The sequence below is a fragment of the Lepisma saccharinum genome, chromosome 11 (genome assembly GCF_977018435.1).
Source record: "Lepisma saccharinum chromosome 11, izLepSacc3.1, whole genome shotgun sequence".
Classification (NCBI taxonomy): Eukaryota; Metazoa; Arthropoda; class Insecta; order Zygentoma; family Lepismatidae; genus Lepisma; species Lepisma saccharinum.
Window position 1 is genome coordinate 48,874,560 of NC_139239.1, and position 24,597 is coordinate 48,899,156.

Here is a 24,597-nt window from a genome sequence, read left to right on the forward strand (position 1 = left end):
AATCATACTACTATTAAGATTAATACTGTGGATCCTTAGATCCTTTAGCCTCCCAAAGTGAGGGGAGTTGCTAGACCGGATGATGGCTTCTTCTTCAGTCTCCTTTCTTCGACTTGGATTTAGTCTTCCGCATCTAGAAGTTCCTGGACGTCATCCAATGGATGAATGTAAAGTTCATGACAGATCGTTGGATGAAGTTTCGCTAGTCCATGGTCCATTACCAGGCTTCTTGGAGTGATCACACTTAGTATCCACTTATCACACTTTACTGTACATAACGCAATGGACTATATGGCGTCACACTGAGTTCAAACAAACCCGTCACGTGTTGCTCCGGCATCCGATCCAGAAACCGCAGCCAATAGGAGCCGTCGATGAGGTAACGTGAGGCTGTTTGCTGTGTTCACAGCAGATATTACAACAGGGAACGGCAGTGCTGCTACAACCAAGTGAAGGAACGCGCGCGAGAGAATGGGGCTGTGGTAACGTGACTGCAGCATTTGCATTTCGTCCATTTCTACCTTGTGGCTTTACCTTAGATTCTCGAGACAGCCATCACCTGGATTAGTCTTTCATGCTCACAAGTGGATAATTGTTTATCGTCAGGTCCGTATTCGATCCAAGTTGCGTATTGTTTCATTTCAATACGGAACTTGGACCCTATTTAAACAGATTTTAAAAAAAAGTTCCTGGACCGTATTTAAGTTGATCCTGGAATAAAGGTTCCTGGACCTAATTTAAATTGGTTCGGAAAAAATGTTCCCGGACTGTATTTAAATTCATCCGGAAAAAAGGTTCCTGGACCGTATTTAAATTCATTCAGAAAATAGATTCCTGGACCGTATTTAAATTGATCCTGGAATAAAGGTTCCTGGACCGTATTTAAATTGAACGGGGAAAAAGGTTCCTGGACCGAATTGAAATATTTACAGATAAAAAGGTTCTTTACGGTCCAGAACTCATTTACGCTTGCTGATTTTCTCTGCTGGACCGGAATTGAATTTATTTAAAATTCCTGGACCTTTAACAACCCTGGTTTAAATCCACTATTTGTCCCGTTTCATAAAAGTCTAGCAATTAGCTTGGAAACCAAATCTCAATTTGAGACATTCATGCTAAAAAAAAAAATATGACAATAAATAAAGTTGATGGACTTTTTAAACTAGCGTCATGCTAGTGACAAACATCTGGACTGCGTTCCAAACATTGTAGAGCCTTGAATGAACATGGTTTCAATACGGACCTGCAACTATAATTTAAATTCCTGCATCTTGACACAAACTCAAGACAAATGTTACGTTGTGTCAGATAGCTACGTGGGGAGTTTTATGAACGGTTGGTGAAGAATAAATAAAATACGCATATATAAATAAAAGTTGATCTCAAGAAGATTGGTTCTTCTGATAAATGTTTCTGATCAGGATGTAAGTCATACCGAGATTATAATAATTAATACTTTTGGACAACGGGAGATCGTATTTCATTTTTTGTTTATGATGCATCATTCATGCGATCCATACTTTAATAAATAATAATACCTTAATAATAACAATTTTATAATCAGACCTAACCGATTTTTCAGGGTGGGCGGTACATTGATCTCCTTGGGATCCCGTTTTTGGGTCAAAATATTAAGGTCACCCTACTTATTGCATATTTGAATAAATATTGTAACACCTTCAATGTTGGGTCAATAAATATAGTTGAAAATAACAAACATCTTGCTTCTTGAAGTTTGGGAGTCTTGAAATAGGTACTTACCATTCCCAAATTAGAGACCAATCTACATCACAAAAATACAATGATACTTTGCACATTCTCACTTGAAGAAATGTTCCTGTAATTATTTGATCACATAGTGTGAAACGTTTTCACTTGAAAATAAGGATTGAACATACAATGAAAAATAAAAAGATAATCGTGTATATATTTTTTGTAACATTTTTACTTCCCTCAACTACATATTATGGACTAGATAAATCTGCACTTTCTTAAATTGCGCAGGATTTACTGCCTTCGTAACACTTTTTACACTTTTAATAATTGCTCTAGTTTAACATTTGATTAATAAAATAAACAATCCACGCTATTCTAGAGAATTCTTACGTTCGAAAACCACTTAGAACTTAGCGTACAACATTTACCATGCGAGAGTTGGTGGCATGAAATTTCCTTATTGTCACAATTAAAATAATAAATAGCAAGAGTATTTATTAAGTCACAAGAGTGATTTTATTCCAAAATTTAACTGGATTTTTCGACAGTATACACTCGCTTCTTATGGGTTTGTTTCTGTGGTCATACTCGTTGTTTCGATTTTTTGATTCCTTTAAAGTAAAATTTGCTAAATTACAAACTGAAAAATAACATTGAAGTACCTCTATTTATAATCCTTGAATTTTTGAATGGCAGCTGTTGCTATCATTTTGATTATACGAGTAAGTTAACAGAGCATTTATAACATGTGAAGTATGCAAAATGCACCCAAAGTATAGCCACAGATTAGGTACAAAAAAAAAACTGAATGGAAAATTTTACTTATAAGGTTTGTGCGATGGTACTTTCTAGAACTACTTTGTTCCAATTCCAATTGCTTGGTTTTATTTTTCCATTACATTATGTTAATGGAAGTAGGAACAAAGTATACAACACGCCATGTTTTAGCTCTTGATATGGTGCTGGTAGAATAAGAATACATTTATGTAGCCTAATAGAATAATATTATTCGCTAATGTTGACTTTATTCCAAAAGTTTCAAACCACTTACGTGCATAGAAAACCCTTTTTAAACCAGAAGTCAGCTTTTTTTTACTTTTTTTCTGAGCTGTATTTGAAAATATTTAAAAGTATTCCATAAGGATGTTGCGCCTTTCTCGCATTCTTTCTTATATTAAGCTGATATCTCACATATTTTAAGTGTTCGTTTTATCTCTTGGAAATGTCTGTAGGAACTATCAAAAATATTTGAGGATTATAAGTCAGGCATTGTTTACATATATTAAAGCTCATCTTGTATCTCCTACTACCTGTCCTTAAACTCCTACCGTAACGTAAATTACAATCATTTTATTTAATGCAATTATTATACATTGAAATCACTTTATATCACTGAACTTCTAGCAGACTTACTTGACTAGGGCGTGCGCAATTTCGAATAGAATTATTCACCTTATCCCCTTAAAAACCCTTCAAATTAAATAAAACCCAATTTCATCCCACAGCACTGAAACCAAGAACAATATTGTAGACGTTTTGATATCTTAAATATAGTAATCTATCCCAGGTCCTCTGATTTTTGTTTTACTTTTAAAAATAAAAATAGAAGTTGCGAACCATTGAGCCTGATCAGAATTCTCATAGCCATTTATTTCACACACTCTAACTATTCCAAAACATAATAACTGCGCCCATCCCCTTATTAAAATTCCATCACCACCACCCTCCCGCATGTTTACATTGACATATTAAAAATGTTTCTCTTGTGGGTATATGTACACATACATGTAGGATTTTATGCATTTAGGTAACTGTAGGTCATCACAGGTGTGACGCGAGCAGTTTGGCACAAAATTACATTTAATAACGTTAGTCTATAACGTATGCACATTAACAATCGCGAAAGGAATGTCCTCCCGAACGTGAATGTAAATCATTCTTGTCTTCGATTTGAGATCAGTTAATCATGGTTATCAAAACATGTTTCAACATGGCGTTAATAATTCGACAAGTAGAGTACTTGGTGTCCATACAATAAAACATACCATTTTCGTCGTCATTTTATGAAATCTACGTGCACAGTTTCATGTATAATATCCAGAAAATATCTAGTGTTATTTTTCTTTATTTAAAATATTATATAAGGTTTTTTCCTTCAAATAATAGACGGGTTTGTTGGCTTCCAGTTTAGTATTTTATATAAATTATCTTTAGTTCACTGATGAAAAGGTATTATAAGTCCTTGCCATGACTCATCTCACCCAACAGGTCGATAGGTGCCGGAGCTTGCCCGAGTTGATATCTACCTGGAGATGAGGCCTGCTCGAAAAGGTTTTATAAGAAAAGAATAACAGTACCTACGCATTTTGTAGACCAACTTAAATTGTCTTTTATTTTTGATTTTGTACAAGATAAACTAAGATTATTCAATAATTGTCCACCTCAATACGAACCAGGCTACAAGTCTACTCTGGATGTTACATGTTGCAATTTGCCAAGGTTCTTAGAAATATTATCAATTTGCTTCATAACGATGCAGTTTACTGTGATCGAAATTTCATTCGACAACGCACCAATCACAAGCTCCCGTGGCTTCAAGTAACTAACCAATTGCTGCACTGAGCCACTTCGGGCTGTTGCGTCTCTTTGTTTAAAATTAATTTCATTGCTTTCAATTTACAATATCTTGTGGAGGGGCACGTTGCCATGTAGAAGAATTGACACGCAAATCAAAATTAGCCGCCTATTAACTAGTATACTATATGTAGGAATATAGGTTTGAAGTTTGAGGTAGTTAAATTATCGAAAAAACTATCTTAACTAGTATCTGGCAAAAGAAGATGAAATCCAACATTTTTGAAGTCTCATTAAATAGATTGAATAATACCTCTCATAACAATTAATGATAACGCTATAGCTACAGCGACACAGACAATATCTCATTGTGATAATTAAAAAAATAACTCCCAAAAAGAAATTAGTTTGAAAGTTAGTAGTTTTGCAGCAATAACTGCTAATGGCATGATTCGATACAAGTTAGTGTATTTCTCGAGTCATATACTTTAATATTGCCCTTTAATTATTAATTCATGGACAAGGCGACGAGAATTGTACTTTAGTATTTTTCTTTACATTAACTACATACTTCACACATACATATTCCAAATATAGGTATTGACTCTGTGAGCGCATATGCATAGTATACAGACACTCTCTATAGAAAACACTTACATTCATCCTATCACACACATAACATATTACTACGTAGGCTACTACGTCTCAGAATACAGTGCGCAAAGGGTCTGAATTATTTGTAATTGGTCTTCAAATATAGAAACTGTTATTCTTATCAGCTATTGAAAATTGCTGAAATGTCACGGAAGCCAACAAGACCATACACTCAAGTACTCAACTTGTTACAACACTTTACGTGTATTTACCACGAAAAATATGATTCATATTTCAATATTGAGGAATTTCGTTCAATTTTGTTACACTGTACATACTCTGATAATACGTTACTTGAAACTGCACGTTTATATAAATCCTAGGTATTTCATTTTTCAATCTCAAAAAAATAATAACGTTCATCTTAAGTAAGGGTAAAAAAAATGATGCAATTTGAAAAGATTGGAAGACTCAGAATATAGCAACAGAGTTTGAATAACATGTTCAGCGCACAATTGTTCATGTTCTGTAGAGAATCTTCAATTCGAATTTGTACAGAATATTGGAACTTGAAGATTGTTAGGACAAGTCAGCTATCCAAACCAGCAAAATATATTTTTTTCTGATGATGGAAACCTTAGCAGTGGCGTGGCCAAGAACTTCGTTAGAAGAAGGATTGGGTTTATGACTTCTTTTTTAATTAGTTAGTGGTATATTCTACCATATTTTCATGTATCCAGCGGGTAATTTTTTTTATTTATTTATTTTTGCAAGAAGAGGTTATAATCTCAATCAACTTTCCCCACCTGTGGCCACGTCACTGTTGGTTGGCTACTCTTGTGTAAAATGTTATCCATTACTTATATATTTACGTGTATATAACTGCGGGATAACATTCCCTTAATACCATCATTGTGACGTGAGCAGTTCTGTCTATTGACGATTCACAACAATGAACCTCCGCTGTGAACAATGTCTGGTACGAAACGTTTCACAACTCTTGACGTTTCGTACACATCTCCATGGTTCTTATCACAATGACATCCCACATTTCCGTTTCGACACTTATGGTATGGAATGCTTAGCACACTAATTTCCTTCTTGCACTCTCGCACATTCACTCATTTCGCCAAGCGTTTTTAAAGGAACATTAAGGATGAAAGTACACTTCATCTTTCTCTTCTTCAGGCTATGTCATACTTAGCTGTGGTCGTGATCGTGATCGTGGTCGTGATCATGGTCGTGATGATCATGATCTGCATGACCCAATATCGCTGACGTCAGGCTGTTCGTCGCCGCCGTGAAGGCTTTCTCCGTCATGTTTTGGATCACCGTTGTGACGCTGTGTGTGTGATCGTGGTCGTGTGAGTGATCGTCGTCGTGAGAATGGTCGTGCTCGTCTCCGTGGTGATGGTGATGGCCTCCTGCAACGAGAAAGAAGGCAAATTGAAATGTTTCATGTACATGAAGATTAGACACAGTACTAAAGTTAATTTACACAAGTACATGTAGTTTCATTGCCTGTAGACATATCTAATAAGAGTAAATTCAAGTAAGGAAAATATGAGGTTTATCATCATTAATTTTATTGGACGTGAAGCTTTACATTTGGTTGTCAAGCCCAGCATACATTTTGAATACATATTTATAAGTGCAAACACATTCCTAAAATAAATTATTTGCATATAATTACATTCACTTTGCTACCTACATTTGGTGCAAAGGTACATAAACCTTAAACTTAAAACTCAGCTAGCTTATCTACAGGGTAGGGTTCTTTGTAGACAACGAAACCAGACAGGATGCCTTCCAATGGAGACGTTTAAACGAATATATTATTTAAACACAGGATACATGGAGTAAGAATTTTACATGATAAGCTACATTCTTCTATAATTTTCTCGTTACAGTCAATTTTCATCTCAATATTCTTTTTATTATTTATTTTCTTTATTTGGATATTCTTCTATATGTACTTCCTTCGTAGTGGGCAGATCTGGATCGGGACTTCCTTCTCAATGGGCGGTCTGGACTTCCCTCTTAATGGACGTTCTAGGTCGGGACTTCCTTCTTGATGGACGGCCTGGATCGGAACTTCCTTCTCAATGGACGGTCTGGATCTAGACTTCCTTCTTAATATGGAGGATATGGACTTCCTTCTCAATGGACGTTCTGGATCGGGACTTCCTTATCTTCTTTGTAAACTTCCCTCTGGATTTCAATTTAGGTTTTGACTATTCAACGAATGCCTTTATCATTTTCCAACTTTTTCCTCCAAGCTTTGGGAATAATACTAATATCCTCCCTTGGGGCTTCGATCGGAACGCGCCACCACTAACTAGGTACAACAGAGTGTATACTTGGTGCAGCCGATTGACATGCGCATCCAAGTAGGTGCTACAGTTAAACTGCGCAACCAAAAAGTGCTGTGGGGCGTCGATCAGAACGCGCTCGCCACTGATGTAAACAAAATTTCCGCTACGGGAATGGTAAATCAACCAAACAGATGCAATATCTGTTCAAAGACACAAACTTGTATCAGTGCTTTGACTTCCTTAATTTTCATATTAACTTACATGTGATCACTGATTTGATTTATAAAATATATATATTAATTTACTTCTTTCATATTTATTCTTTGTCTTCTTATAATATATTCTATTGTTTTTCATCTTTCCAATTTGTTTTGTTCTTATTTACAAAATTATTCACATATATTATGCCAATTCTTAACCTTGCACGCCTGGTGCTGCCATCTCTATTCGTCTTTGGCAAACTATTCACATTACTTGGTCCTATTGGGTACGTAACACAATATTCCCCACGTTGGCCATAAAAAAAATTGTCGTAATATATATATATATATATATATATATATATATATATATATATATATGCAGATACATTTTTTTTCAAATTATATGTGTACAAGTCTATTATTTCTTCTTGACGCTTTCTTTCTTCTCTTCTGTACAATTATATCTTCTAATGTTATCTAAATTCTCTCTCCTTTCTACATCTGTTTTTATGTGCTTTAGAAGAACTGTATTTCTAAAAATACTTATCACTTCATATGGGCCTTCATATATGAAAAATAGCTTTTTGATAGCTTTCTCTGAAGCTTTGCTCACAGGATGTGTTTTACAAAACACCAAATCTCCTTTCTTGATACCTATTTTCTTAACCTTCTTCTCGTCCTTTGTCTTTCTTCTATTTCTCTTTTTATACAGCTCTAATATCACTTTCTTCATTTCGCTCTTTTGCTCCATCATATCTGGCCACTCCAATTCTTCAAACACATATGGTTCCTCCGTGTATCCCAGAAATAATTCAGCAGGGCTTCTTCCTGTTTCTTCTGACAATGCGTTGTTTAACAATTTAGTTATTTTATTAACAACAGTTGACCATCGTGTATGGTTATCGTGGCAGTATGTTCTTAACAGTCTGACTATTTCTCCATTGTATCGTTCTATGGGATTCGAGCTGGGGTGGTATCGCGTTACATTTATTACTTTGACTCCTTTGAATTGCATATAGTCCATGAAATACTCCGATACAAACTGTGTGCCATTATCTGTTAACACCTTTCTAGGAATTCCATAGTGTTTAGTGAAACCGTCTTCGAAACATTTAACTATCTCTTTTGATGTTGCTTTTCTTATGTTGTAACACATTACAAATTTACTACTTATGTCCACGCATGTAAGGATGTATTGGAATCCTCTTGATCTCGGCAGTGGTCCAATTAAGTCTATGGATATTAAATCCAATGGCCTTCGACCTATAACGTGTAATTCTTCCTTTCTTAATTTCCATTTAGATGGCTTAGTCTGTATGCATACAACGCAGTTTCTAACATGGTCCACAACATCCTTTTTCAGAGTCTTCCAAAAATAAAAACGACGTGCCATCCTCAAAGTTTTGTCTGTCCCAAAATGTCCTGACTCTTCATGTACTGTTGTTAAGATCTTATAGATCATTGTTTTGGGTACACATAACCTTACTTGGTGAGGATTTTCAATGTTCACTTTAAAAATCATGCCTTCTATAATTCTGTAATTCCCTTTGATTCTGGCTTTTCTCATCTTCCTTTCTCCAACAATGGTTTCTCCTTCCAATATTTTAAGTATAGTACTAAGTTCTTCATCTTCTTTCATCTCTTTTATCCATTCTTCTTTTACTACATTCTTCATTTCTTCCTCCACAATCGCATTTATGGACAATTTGATTATCTCTTCTGGTTCTTGTTGGGGTCTTATTGGAGCTCTGCTTAATGCATCGGCAATTTGATTATCCCTGCCCTTTATATCAATCACTTCAAAGCTATATTCTTGTATTAACAGGGCCCATCTGGTAAGTCTAGGATTCCACTGCTTTGCCGAATTTAGCCAGACCAAGCTTTTGTGATCGCTGAATACCTTAAATCGCCTTCCTTTGAGGTATGGTGAGAACTTTTGTATTCCGAATAGGATGGCTAGGCATTCGAGTTCACTTATCGTATAGGATTTCTCAAAAGTCTTAAGAGAACGGCTGGCATACTGGATGACTTGGTCTTCTCCATTGCTGTCCTTCTGGAATAGATACGCCCCTAGTCCTATATTAGATGCATCGGTTCCCAAGCAAAATGTTTTCTCGAAATTCGGTTGGCTTATGGCAGGCGATGATATGAGATCGATCTTCAGTACACCGAAAGCTTTATCTTCTTCTTCTCCCCAATTCCACTTGTTAGTTTTCTTTTAATAGCTCATACAATGGTCTGGCCTTTTGTGCAAAATCTCTAATGAACTTGCTTCTCCAATTACACATTCCAAGAAATCTCTGTAATTGTTTCTTTGTAATTGGCTTAGGGAAACGTCTTATCGCTTCATCCTTATCTGTACATAGCTTAATTTCTCCACCGGATATAACATGGCCTAAAAACTTAACTTCCTTTCTGACAAAAGAGCATTTCTCCAGTTTGACGGTTAATCCTGCTTTTCCTAATTTGTTCAATACCCAATCTATTCTTCTTATATGTGAATCCCAGTCTTTACTGTGAATGCACATGTCATCTACATATATGGCTAACCAATGCTTAGTTTCTATCCCAAATATCTTGTTCAACGCAGTCATAAATGCCGAAACCGATGAATTTAAACCATATGGCAATCTTCTGAATTGAAACAATCTTGAGCCATATCTGAATGCTGTATACTTTCTTGACTTCTTCTCGATCTCAACTTGAAAGTATCCCAGGGTCAAATCAAAAGAAGTAAAGTATCTGCTTCCTGCAAATGAGTGTAGCATCTCATCTATTTTATCCACCTGGTTTCTTGGAAGTAATACGTGTTTGTTTAATTCTCTCAGATCTAAGACTGGTCTAACTCCTCCATTGGGTTTGTCAACTACATGCATCGGGCTTACATGTATGCTATTTGAATCTTCTATAATTTCCCATCTTAACCATTTCTGAAGTTCTTCCTCTACAGCTTTTCTTTTCGCAAAAGGTATCGGATACTGTTTAGATACTATAGGTCTTTCTGTATCTACTTCTATTTCGTAGGAATACCCTCTGGCGAGTCCTGGCTTTTGGCTAAACAAATTCCTATGCTCTAACAAAACTTCTTGTAATTCCTTCCTCTCTTCTTTGGAGATATCTTTGCACTCATCAACCTTATTCTTTATCTCTTCAACAGATGCAGTATATTCATCATTTTCTTTATTCATTTCACTTTCAATTTCTTCACATATATCATTTGGTACTGCCTTCATCTGTCCGTACATTAAATTGAGGTTGCCAATGCATTCTTTTCTCTCCATTTCGTTGTTTACAGTTTCCATAGGAACATCTAGTCTTTCTTCTTCCAATGACTCTAGATTCAATCTTCTCTCTTTGATATAAATATGACCATCATATTTTTCCAAAAATGGTATTCCTAATATCATATCACTTCTTAGACCTTTTACTACGAGAAATCTGACAGGAAAATTTAAACCTTGAAGGTTCATCATTACGCCGACAGTTCCCTGTATTTTATATTCTTCTTTCCCTGCTGCCATGACCAATCTTATTTTATCCCTTTCTGATGCATCTAAACGAGTTTGTGGATATTTTCCCTTTATCCGTTTCCAACAATCATAACTCATTACTTCTACCACACTACCACAATCTATTAGGCACTTTACTTCTAATTCTATAATTTTTGCCTTTACATAAAAAGTTCTCCCTGGCTTCAGGTCATTGAAATTCGGCTCTTCTATTAAATATAACTCAAGACTTTCTCTTTCACTATGTACATTTCTATTTACAATTTCTCCCTGCCTTACATTTCTCCCTGTTTTTGCTCTCACACCTGGGAGATGCTGCAAGAGCATTACATGTTTGACCCTCTATTCTCTTCTCCATTTCTTGAATCTTCATCTGCTGTAATTCCCTCTTGGAATCTTCTTGCGTCATTACAATAATTTCTGGCTAATTCTATGGCTTCGTCTCTTTCTACATCCGGAAGTGCATTTTTTCTTTCCATTTCTTCATTGGGCACACTTACTCGGTATTCTCTTTCGTTCTGTTCATATATGTTCCTCCATCGCTGATTTCCTCCTCTTCCGTATCTTCGGAAATTATTTCGGCCTCTCACGTTTCTCCAATTTCCTCGATATCTATCATCGTTTCTCTCTCTTTCTTCCACAGAGTCTATGTTTCTTTCATATCTTCCATTGTTTCTTCCTACGTCTCTTCTTTCTGCACTTGGTCTCTGGTTTCTAACTTCTATTCTTCTTACATCAAATTCCTGTCTCCGGAACTTTGGTTTTGAGCTCCCTTCTTCTTCTGAATGTTGCCTCTTTCCATAGAATCTTCCTTCCTTATCGTTCCAGGAATTCTGAGTTTTTGTTAGCACATCTTCGGTTCTTAGATATTCAATCAAATCATCCACTGCTTTTATCTTAACCGCTGCTATAGCTCTCTGTATTCTTAATGGCAATGTTTGGAAAACTTGTTTAACCAGCTCCTCTTCACTGCATCCTTCCTTTAGGTTTTTGAAACTTCTAAGAGTCTCCCATGTATGTTCTTCCAGGCTGTCGACTTTTGACCAATCTACATATCTTCTTTTTAATGCTTCTAGCTGCCTTTCCTTTATGTCTTTACTGCAGTAGTAGTTCAGGAATTTTCGGCTGAACTCCTTAAAATTTCTAAATTTGTGCTCATTTAGTTGGTACCATCCTGCTGCCGACTGTTCAAAACATGTCTCTATGACGTTCAAAATCATTCCTTCGGGGATCCTCATAAGTCTGACATTTGTTGTTAGTTCCCTTAAAAACTTTCTGGGACATTTATCAGATATATTCCCATTGAATTTTGGAAGATGCTGCAATTCTTGTGGCCTAGGTATCCTGGTCCTATAGTTCTCGTCTCTCGGGAATTCATTTTCCAATATGTCTAAGAGCCTTTCATTATTACTTCCATCTTCGCTATTCTTCCATTTCCTTTTCTTGTGACCTCCCGCTATTCTATATCTCTTATGCTTCTCTTCTTCCTCCGTCGTCGATTCATCGCTTGAACTCTCTTCTTTCAGCTCTTTCATAACCTTCGTTTCTTCACTTTCTCGAAACCTAGGATTTATGTTTCCTTCTTTGATGAATAGCTTTCCTAACTTTCTTTCCACTTCTTCTACTTTCTTTTCTGTTTTCTCTATCTTTGACACTGCCCCATTTAATTTTCTGTCTAATTCCTTTCCTTTCTTATCTGCTGCATTAATTTTATTTTGATTTTCCGCAATGTCCTTCACCATACTGCTAGTTTTTTCTTGAACTTCTTGCAGTTCCCGCGTACTTACTTCTCTCAGTTTTAGAACTTCCTTTTCCATTCTATTGCGTGTTTCCCAGCTTCTATCTTCCATTAGGACCTTTGCTTCTTCTATCTTGCTTTCATTTGCATCTACTCTAGAAAATACTGCTTCTATTTGCGATTTATTTTCAACAATTTTTCTTTCCATACTGTTGGTTCTATGTATATTCTCCTCCCTAAGTTTTGAAACTTCTTCCTCGATCGTCCTATTTATATCCACGCTTTTGTTTTCGATTAGCAGTGTTGTTTCTTCAATCTTCTTTTCCAATGATCTTCTATTTTCTTCACATGTCTCGGTTATTATCTCGTACATTTTCTTGCTTTCATTTCTTACTTCTTCTAATTTTCTACTATTTTCATCGAGCCTTTCTTTCACTTCCTTGTTATTTTCTTCCAACTTTTCTTTTACTTCTTCAATCTTCTTCAGTTCTATGTTATTTTCATTTATCTGCATTGACAGCTTTTGGAACATTTCCATCAAGTTTATTTCTTCTGTCTTCTTCTGCTTTTCTTTTAGCTTTTCCTTCTTGCATTCCTTACATGTATAATCTTCTTCCCTTTTACTTATTGCTATGTATTTCTCCTTTCTTATTCCCTCGCACGTCCAATGTTTCATTTCTTTACATGTGACACAGAAAATAATTTCTTCCTTGTTTCCTTCCTCTCCGCAACAAATGAAAGTTTCCCTTTTTTCTCCGTCTTCCTTCATTGTAGCTTCTCCATTCTCATTTCCATATTTATCCTTTTCCTCCATTTTCAATTATTCTTTCTCTCTTCACTGTCTGGTTCCTAATTCTCTAGCCCCAAAAGTTGGTCGCCATTTATTTATGCTACCTACATTTGGTGCAAAGGTACATAAACCTTAAACTTAAAACTCAGCTAGCTTATCTACAGGGTAGGGTTCTTTGTAGACAACGAAACCAGACAGGATGCCTTCCAATGGAGACGTTTAAACGAATATATTATTTAAACACAGGATACATGGAGTAAGAATTTTACATGATAAGCTACATTCTTCTATAATTTTCTCGTTACAGTCAATTTTCATCTCAATATTCTTTTTATTATTTATTTTCTTTATTTGGATATTCTTCTATATGTACTTCCTTCGTAGTGGGCAGATCTGGATCGGGACTTCCTTCTCAATGGGCGGTCTGGACTTCCCTCTTAATGGACGTTCTAGGTCGGGACTTCCTTCTTGATGGACGGCCTGGATCGGAACTTCCTTCTCAATGGACGGTCTGGATCTAGACTTCCTTCTTAATATGGAGGATATGGACTTCCTTCTCAATGGACGTTCTGGATCGGGACTTCCTTATCTTCTTTGTAAACTTCCCTCTGGATTTCAATTTAGGTTTTGACTATTCAACGAATGCCTTTATCATTTTCCAACTTTTTCCTCCAAGCTTTGGGAATAATACTAATATCCTCCCTTGGGGCTTCGATCGGAACGCGCCACCACTAACTAGGTACAACAGAGTGTATACTTGGTGCAGCCGATTGACATGCGCATCCAAGTAGGTGCTACAGTTAAACTGCGCAACCAAAAAGTGCTGTGGGGCGTCGATCAGAACGCGCTCGCCACTGATGTAAACAAAATTTCCGCTACGGGAATGGTAAATCAACCAAACAGATGCAATATCTGTTCAAAGACACAAACTTGTATCAGTGCTTTGACTTCCTTAATTTTCATATTAACTTACATGTGATCACTGATTTGATTTATAAAATATATATATTAATTTACTTCTTTCATATTTATTCTTTGTCTTCTTATAATATATTCTATTGTTTTTCATCTTTCCAATTTGTTTTGTTCTTATTTACAAAATTATTCACATATATTATGCCAATTCTTAACCTTGCACGCCTGGTGCTGCCATCTCTATTCGTCTTTGGCAAACTATTCACATTACTTGGTCCTATTGGGTACGTAACAACTTATTCATTATTGCATTTTCTTACGATTTCATGTTAGCTTGTCTCAAAGAATATATCTAGTGGGAATATCTAGTACATATAAATAGATTATTGCCAACTTCAAGTTCATGGTGGGTTGTGTGGATAACACGTGGGACAATCAGCGATAGCATACTGCAATTGGCTCATATGAAATGATGTCAAATGGATATATATGTGAAGTTTTGAGAAAGGTAATTGGAGACCCAATCACGTAGTCGATTTTCATGAAATTAATAATATTAGAAGTCCCTTGCACGTGCTAACTTTACCCTTTACCATATATTCAGAGGAAGACTGTAATCATTATTATTTTATTTATTTCCTTACTATTTCTAAGGAAACCAAAGAAATCAAAATAAGATTTTACTCGTGTAACTAGATGTCAATCTTAAACTAAAATAGAAATTAAAACTAACAGAGTAGTTCATTAAAAGTTGATTGATTGAATGATTTGGTTATTTTGCGTCGTTTTTATGCTACTTTTGGCTAATCGCGATAATGAGGATGAGTGATGATATGACAAAATTGATGAATGGACACTCACAAGGAACACCTATGACAAGGTCGGAATTCGAATGCGGGACTCCTGGCGTCGTAGCGCGCTGTGCGCTAACCACTTTCCCATGGAAGTCACCGGCAGTTCACTAAAAGTGTTTCATACAATGAAATGTATATATCACTTTAATTTATGCATAACATCGAAATCTATTTTCTTGCATTAAGAATTAGCTGAGCCCCCACCGGTAGAATTCAATTCGACCGGAAACGGGTAACGGGTACATTTTTCAGTCCCGTTCAATGCATGCATGCATTGGGGCCCTCGCGTGCATTGAACCGATTACACGGACACACTTCAGCTAACGAGAGTAATTTTTCCAGAGATCCGTTATCAGATGCTATAACGGGGGTCAGGAAGGCCGTGGAGTAACGGATGTTGCATGAGAATAGATGTTCTTCACTGCCGAAGATGCGCCATCGCGTGCAGAACCAAGGACTCGGAACCACATGATTTGCGATCTGGCACTATCTTCTTTCGTCTACCGTGCGCATATGAGTGGAAATTTCAGTTTATTTTGTAAATAGGAGCCATAAAGCGGTGGATTACACTTCAGCGTGTGTCAGGATGGATCTTGCATCAGTATATCATTCCAATAGGACTGTAAAGGCCAACACAGGCTAAACCTTGTATCAGCATATCCTTTCAATAGAACCGTATAGTACAACCCAGGCTAAACCTTGTATCAGCATATCCTTTCAATAGAACCGTATAGTCCAACCCAGGCTAAACCTTGTATCAGCATATCCTCCCAATAGAACCGTATAGTCCAACCCAGGCTAAACCTTGTGTCTGCATATCCTTTCAATAGAACCGTATAGTCCAACCCAGGACAAACCTTGTGCCAGCATATCCTTCCAACAAAACCGTATATTCCAAGCTAGGCTAAACCTTGTCAGCATATCCTTCCAATAAAACCGTATAGTCCAACCCAGGACAAACATTGTGTCAGCATATCCTACCAATAGAACCGTATAATACAACAATCTAGGCTAAACTTTGTGTCAGCATAGCCTTCCAATAGAACCGTATAGTCCAACCCAGGACAAACCTTGTGCCAGCATATCCTTTCAACAAAACCGTATATTCCAAGCTAGGCTAAACCTTGTCAGCATATCCTTCCAATAAAACCGTATAGTCCAACCCAGGACAAACCTTGTGCCAGCATATCCTTCCAACAAAACCGTATATTCCAAGCTAGGCTAAACCTTGTCAGCATATCCTTCCAATAAAACCGTATAGTCCAACCCAGGACAAACATTGTGTCAGCATATCCTACCAATAGAACCGTATAATACAACAATCTAGGCTAAACTTTGTGTCAGCATAGCCTTCCAATAGAACCGTATAGTCCAACCCAGGACAAACCTTGTGCCAGCATATCCTTTCAACAAAACCGTATATTCCAAGCTAGGCTAAACCTTGTCAGCATATCCTTCCAATAAAACCGTATAGTCCAACCCAGGACAAACATTGTGTCAGCATATCCTTCAAATAGAACCGTATAGTCCAACAATCTAGGCTAAACCTTGTGTCTGCATATCCTTTCAATAGAACCGTATAGTCCAACCCAGGATAAACCTTGTGCCAGCATATCCTTTAAATAGAACTGTATAGTCCAACCCAGGCTACACCTTGTGTCAACATATCCTTCCAATAAAACCGTATAGTCCAACCCAGGACAAACCTTGTGTCAGCATATCCTTCCAATAGAACCGTATAGTCCAACCCAGGCTAAACATTGCGTCAGCATATCCTTCCAATAAAATCTCATAGTCAGTCCAATCTAGGCTAAACCTTGTGTCAGCATATCTTTCAATAGAACGGTATAGTCCAGCCCAGGCTAAACCTTGTGTCAGCATATCCTTCCAGTAGAACCGTATAATCCAACCCAGGACAAACATTATGTCAGCATATCCTTCCAATAGGGCTGTAGCTATAGTTCAACCCAGGATATATGTTCCAATGTGGCTCATTTCGGGGCGTTATTTAAGAATTTAAAAGTTCATTTCAACAGATTATCCCCTTCTGTTATAACCGAGAGTTAAGAAAATATTGCCGAAAATTGAGAAACGTAGGACAGGTCGAAAACTTAGAAATAAATTGGGTTCGAATTCGAAGGTGCTCTTTTATATCTTATGACCAGGTGTAACCGCTTGCTATTGCTATTTCTATTTTGAGTAATATAATAAACAATTCTTACAAGGGTTACAAGGGAAGTCAAAATAATGTATTAAAAAAATTTCAATGCTTTTTTAAGAGACGGCATTTTATAATTGCCTAAGGGCGGCAGGAACAAAAAACACCCTCAGAGGAAAGGGAGAGGGAATGAGAGAGACTGACATATTTAACAATACTGGAAATTTTGCTCGTATTGTTGAGTTAGTTTTTCCTGATACATGCGGCTTCCGAAAGCTCTAAGGTAATAAAATGAACACGCTAGTAAAATCTTAATTCATGTCCCCAGGACGTGAAGTATATAAAAAAGTTGATTCATTTTCGAATCACGGATTTCGTGACTAGCTCAAACAGTTCCTTAGTCGTACCGTGTCATTCAACGGCGTACACAGAAAATTAAGGAAGATCAGGGAGAGGTTATTTCCCCCTCATTTTCACGATGTAGAAAGCAGAAGAAATGAAAGACAGTGTCAACGTAAAGGAAGATGTAGACAGGTTAAACGAGCTGACTATCCTTGAGGATAGCCCTTCCATCATTTTAAAGCCGCGCATGCTCCAACACTTAACCGTTGCCAGGACCGGCGCTAGTCATTTTGCCGACCTGGGCGGTGGCGGCAGATGCCGCTCCCTTTCGAACGCCCCCTCCTCCCCCCCCCCCCGTCATTACCCAGCAACGGGAAATTGAAAAATCAATATATTCCTAAGTAAGACATCAAACTATAAAATAAATAATGAGACTTGTTACGCTATTTCGATATTATTAATCACAAAAGAATATCTCGCTCGACCACAGTTAAACTTTAAAAAATGCGACACTAATTTTATATTATTATTATATTTTATGAAAACTCTCTCTCTCTCTCTCTTAAACGTATCTTAAATGTAACAAGTATTAGGAAAGAAATGAAGGCTTGACTTAATATGTTTACTGTTGTAGGTCTGTGAAATATGACTGGATCTTTAAAACGTAATATTGCCGGATCTCCCGCGTGGGTGATCTAAGGTCTGAATTGTTTCCTGCGTTGTCCCCGCATAAAGCGGCTCTGGGGTTCACCCAGCTTCAACCCTGGAAGGTATAGGCGGCCGGAGAGTGGTGCTGATCACATCACCTCAAAAATGGTCGAAATCAAGAATGTGTGTGGCCCTACACCCCACATCCCCTAAATGTGACTTCATGACATGGTACTATATGCACAGGGAACTTTACCGTTACCTTTGCATGTAATATTCTCTTTCGTATAATGCTATTTAATGCATAAAATCACTATGATGTTTAAGCTGCTCAAATATTTCTCTTAGAGCTAAAATAATCGTCAAGGACCTGGTAAAAAAATCAACTTTGTACCGGTTTTGTGGATCTTCAGCAGTTACATCATGCGGAAACTGCTTCTTGTTTCGATTTTGGCCCTGTACAGTGTTTCCTATCTTTGGATTATGTATATCTAAATTCGATTCCAATTCTTTCTCTTCGACCGGGACTCACTGGTCGCCGCCGCCCGCCGACGCCTCCACAAGTGGAGGGAGGAAGGCTCTACCAGGCTGTCAACTGGCGTCTAAGAAACTTTGAAATTTTTCATCACTCCTGCTTTTTTCAAAGCGCTGATATGTTTGCTCATTACATTGCGTGGAATCTGTTTTCTCAATTTGTGACACTCAGTGGTTTTAAAGTGATACTACTGATATGTTCCTTCAAAACGGTGGGTTGGCATATATTAACTTCCAAGTTATATAATATAATATAATATAATATAATATAATATAATATAATATAATATAATATAATATAATATAATATAATATAATATAATATATAATTTTATAACTTTTGAGGCCTCCCCGATGGCGCAGTGGTAGCGTCGCCGCCTTGTAATCAAGGGGTACCGGGTTCGATACCCGGTGGAGGCACACAGTGGTTCGGATTCCACTTTAAACTGTAGGTCCAGTCCCGATTAGCCTTACTGTGCATAAAGTGGACTTAAAACACCAACTCAAACCAAACCAATATTATATAACTTTCAAGTTTTCAATAGGCTTATTTTTTCTTCTCTTCAAATTTTGCAGTCCTGAAAATTTGCCGCTCTGGGCGGTGGTACGGTTCGCCCCCCCCTTCCGCCGGCCCTCACCGTTGCACATGGAGAAAATGGGCGTGTTTGAATTTCTCATGTTGTTCTCAAGCTACCGGCAAGAGAAACTTTCATGGTTTCCTGTGCGCTAATGGATTATGAGATATGTAGGAAAGAAAAACTCACTTATCACAGGATAAGCACTCTTTTAATTCAATGAGGATTAAGACTCCTCCTACGGCAATTACCACCTAAACACCTGGTTTTCATTCTGGTTTTCGAAATCGTCGCAAATTATTTTGCTGTATATGTATGTCCCAAGTATTTTCTTCAGCATCAATATTACTATTTCTGTAATTTGACACACAACTTTATTCTTGCGTTCAGAATCATCTCTATTTAGATCATTTGTCCTAATATCCTCACCATGTTATTTCCCGTAGTATTTTTTTCATTAATATGCTTACCTTACGGCGTTATTTTATCTCTACGCTACTTTGCTTCCATATTTTGGGGTGTAAGGTGTGACCTTTTTTTAGGGCACCCAAACGTCAACCTTTCTTCCACATAGTACACCCTGAACTGCATTTTGAAGACTAACGAGTCTCTGGCGTCTGGATCCACAATCAGTGTAATCCTGTATGGTACTTGTGTCCTGTCCATCTGTGTTTAAGATTGCCCTTCATCCATTTCATCTTGACACTTATCATCCTCAACTTCGCGATTAACCTAAAGTGGCAGAGAAGCGAAGTGAAAAAAAATAAACGAATCAATCAATCAATCAATTTTAAAACTGCCTCGTGTTTCACTTCCATTGCTCAAGTAATTCTATTTTTTCACCTTGATTTATCTTCGCTCTAAGTTTGATTTCTTTTTTTCGGCATCTTTTATTTAGTCTGTTACCGTCATGTCTCGTGTATTTATTCCATTTGTCTTTTAAGGGCTTCTGCTTTTCCCTATTTCATTAATCTCCTTACTGGATAACTTCCGTTACTTATTTCGACATCAATGTCGTTCATATTTTCCATTATACAAGATGACATAATCGTGTACATATAATCAAATCCACGCAACAAACATCAGAAACTTGTATCCATTAAATGTACATATAACTGTAATTTCCAATTTTATATTATTATGTAGTCTGTAACAATGTTTCTCTTATGTGTTCTGTTAGTTTTAAAATTGGCAAAGATGTGTCGCAAAAGCGACTTACGAGGTTGAAACTGCCCATTCCAATCACTATTATTATTAAGTTTATTTATACATCCATACATTCGCTCCTTCATTCTATTTAGGTTCTCCGTTAGTTCCATTTCTTCCCTATGTTTATTAAATTATTGTTATTGTGATTTTCATTCCTTAAAAAATAGTCTTTCTAACGCGTTATTAATATTATGTTTTGTTCCTCGATTTCATCAGTGACTGCGCTGAAACAAAATTAGTGAGCAGACAGAAAAATATTTTCTGCGGGAGCAGTCACATTTAGTATAGATGTATACAGCTAATTACGATGCTAAAAGAGCATTCATTTATCTAATATTTTTTGTTGCTACTGTAATCCAGGACGGTAGGGGTTTGGTCGCCTCCTGCCCTCTTTTGGCATTAATATATTTTCCCTAAGACTTAATTTTATTACTCCGAAGACTCGAAGATACTTCTCATGTTTTTACCTTTTTCGTCTTCGTTTCTAAATTATTTATTTCGTATTCTTATTCTATTATTCCCTGAAGAATTTTATCATTTTCATTTAGCTTTTTTGCCTCATACTTTTTTTTAGTACCTCCTGTGTCTTGAAGTTTGCCTTAAGACTTTACAACACGCCGAGTAAGTTTGCTCATAAAACATTGTTTATTGTTGACAAGAAACAAGCCGGGAAAGTGGTGCAAAGGGATTCGCCGGGAGGAAAGTTGTAGGTCCAATTAACATTAGGATAAACAAACTGACCTACTTCAACCAACCTTGAGTTGGAAGCTGAGATGTTTTCAAAATTTACGCGCCCTTGGAGAATTCACGGCCTCCTGCGTCGAGCAGGGGAAATGGTTGATGGTGAAGCAGACAAAGGGGCAGCTGAATAAATGATTTCAGAGCAAGGGAGGAACGGAGGATGGACACTACAAGGAGAATGAATGATGATGACCATGATGTGCAGGGTGCGAAATCATTGAAGACTGGTGGGGGAGGAAGATCTTAATCTACACACACACAAATTATACGTATATATATATATATATATATATATATATATATATATATATATATATACATACATATATATATATACACATATATATATATATACATACATATATATAATTTACATTTATATATATATATATATATATATATAAATGTAAATTACTAAATATTGAAAAATACATTTGAAGGAATTAAATTTGTTACCTTCACATATATCAGATATGTTTAACGTAACAAACCTGGTTAAAGATGTCACTAAATTACGAAGTAGTTGAAATAATTGTATTATGCATAAGTTTTTTAATTATTTTTTTTTTGCTTTCTATTAATATAAATAAAATAAATTTAAATCTTATATTTGTATTGCATCCTTGTCTTACTTTTATTGTGCAGTGTATATTATTATTGGTGTACATCAGTTAATGATCTCTTGAGAGAGAGAGATAGATTGAGAAAACATTCAAGACTGCACTGCTCTGTGTGTGCTTTCGATATTATCCTTAATAAAGTACATTGTAAGTCAAAACTAATTGCTTATCTTATGTTGTTTAAACAAAAACACTCAACCCCCGGAAATTGTTGATGGGGGAGGGGTTGAAGCCAGGATTGTTGGAGGATGAACCCCCCTGTCCCCCCAGGATTTCGCACCCCGATGATGTGACTACAGAATGATAATGAAGCCGTCCAAACATTGAATCTGAACTAAAGTGGAACAACACTACTCTGTGCGGGTTTCCAGCTTGTATATTGAATTATAACAGCTAGAGATGTGAGATTCGCTAAACAGCAGGATTTCTCCGTGAAGCTGATCACGTCTATGGATATGAATACATATTTAATGAATGTTGGACTTAACTTGACGAGTAGACAGGGAAAACGTAGACTCTTTGGAACTGTTAATACGAGAGAGAATTCAAGATTATCGGCCCGAATCAATCATCCAGACCAAGGGGACGGACAAAATAGAATTGAGATCCGGGGTGCCGACATGTGGCTCTCTCGGGAACATAATCTTGAATCTCTCGATCCATACGCTTTGTGGAAGTCATGCGCGACCAGCTGTGCCAGCTTATAGTCTTCGAACACACCCAATAGTTTGCCTATTGTACTTGTTATTTGTATATTTATTTGCCATCAACACTACACATAAATTTTGCGTTTTAAGTCCACTTTATGCCCGGATAAGCTTCTCATACTACTGTATGTGCCTGAACTTGCTATCGAACCAGAGACCCATTGATTTCAAAGCGACTATACTTATACATACAAAACTTATTCATACACACACTATATATATATATATATTTATCAAATCGATAAATCATATCTATTTAATGGAAGTAGATGTAATGACCCATGTAATGGTGGGTAAGGGGTTATATTTTTGTATTCCCTGTGCGGGAGCGACTCAAACCTGCTGTTTTCATCCAGCAGGATAATATATTTCCTCCACCATGAAAAGTGGCGCACCTGTCTATTGTATTAACAAATTATTTAACGTGTTCACTTCTCTTACCGAACTGTGCTGCATTAGAATTCAAGTGAGAAGCTTGGCCCGATAACTATGTCATTTCATCCATTCCCACTTCAATTACTACAGGATCTGTCATTGTCTCCTTTTGATCTTTTGCAAGATTCGGCATTCTTGACTTCTTTCGTAACTTTTCTTCCTGTGCGTTAATCAGGTTTACTGCCACCTGAAATCATTAACCCTCGCTTGTCCGTGATTTGAATGGAGCTTGCAAATGGACCTTTCATTGTCTTTTGAAGTTGTTCTTTCTTTATGGCAGACGGTCCGATTAAACACTGAGACAACGAAAAGCACAACCGCGATGCATGATGTGGATTTTGTTCCAAGGACGAACAAGTTTACTTTGTGCAGTTTGTTTGCATTCGCTGGTCATCGGTTTTCTCCGTGGTCAACAGCCTACGTTGTTTTTGCGAGGAAACAACTTCATTTGAAGCGGAAGTGCTGGCCACGCAATGCTAATTAGGGTGTGGCGTGCCCTTTTGTTCAAATAATGCGAGATCGTTGTAGACAGTGGCGTAGTTATAGAAGCTTCATTGATTGGTTTTAATTACTTTACTTCGCTTTTCTGCAACGTTTGGCTAATCGAAAAGATGAGGATGAATAACGATATGATGAAATTGATGAAGGGACACTCACAAAGAACACTAGTTACATGTTAGTTACTTCCAGCAGGGTTGTCAAAGGTGTAGGATTCGCAACAGGTCCGGAACTTTTTTCTCTCGCACAATTTAAATTTGGTCCAAGTTGCATATTGTTTCATTTCAATACTTGGAGCGTACTTAAATTGATCCGGAAAAAGGTTCCTGGACCGCATTTAAACTGACCCGGAAAAAAAGGTTCTTGGACCGAATTGAAATTCTTTACAGATGAAAAGGTTCTTTATGGAATTCAATTTATTTAAAATTACTGATCCTTTAACAACTCTTACTTGCAGGGAGAGGAGGTGGAATTTCCAATCTGGTTATATTGTATAGGGAAAAGTATATTTAATTTTAGATTATTGTGCACCTCAGCAAACTGTAACAAGAAACGACTAACGCTTAGCGCATCGTCCAGTACTGCCAACATCAGACTCGAAAAGTTGTAACTTCGTGATCTCTGACCTATGATGATTGGATAAAAGTAAAAACCCGGACATATTATCAGAAAGTAAAAACCCGCCCGCACGCAAATTTCAGGGTCCGAAAAGAGGACATGTCCGGGAAAACCAGGACGTATGGTAGCCCTACCTTATATACTTGGATCCAGTATTTGAAATGGAAAATGTTAGCTGGGGGGGGGGTGCTTGGTGGAGCCTTGAAGTTAACTGGGGGGATGCTCCTATGGTTTAACATGATTACAATGAGGCAGTTGGAAGGATGCTTTGCGAAATCTTTGATAACTGGGCGAATATCTCTCA

General features: G+C 36.9%; 2 protein-coding genes across 3 annotated transcripts in view; one reads left to right on the forward strand and one right to left on the reverse strand.

The window, feature by feature from the left end:
- The window catches only part of LOC145994789 (la-related protein 7-like), a 305,103-nt gene that overhangs the window by 70,681 nt on the left and 209,825 nt on the right, over positions 1-24,597 (forward strand). The window lies entirely within an intron of this gene.
- Positions 1,928-24,597, reverse strand: part of LOC145994788 (zinc transporter ZIP1-like) — a 123,008-nt gene continuing 100,338 nt past the window's right edge. For both annotated transcript variants that reach the window (XM_083131059.1, XM_083131058.1), the window contains exon 2: positions 1,928-6,308. In XM_083131059.1, the coding sequence (XP_082987185.1) occupies positions 6,085-6,308 (224 nt within the window). In that variant the 3' untranslated portion in view covers positions 1,928-6,084. The remainder of the gene's footprint in view (positions 6,309-24,597) is intronic.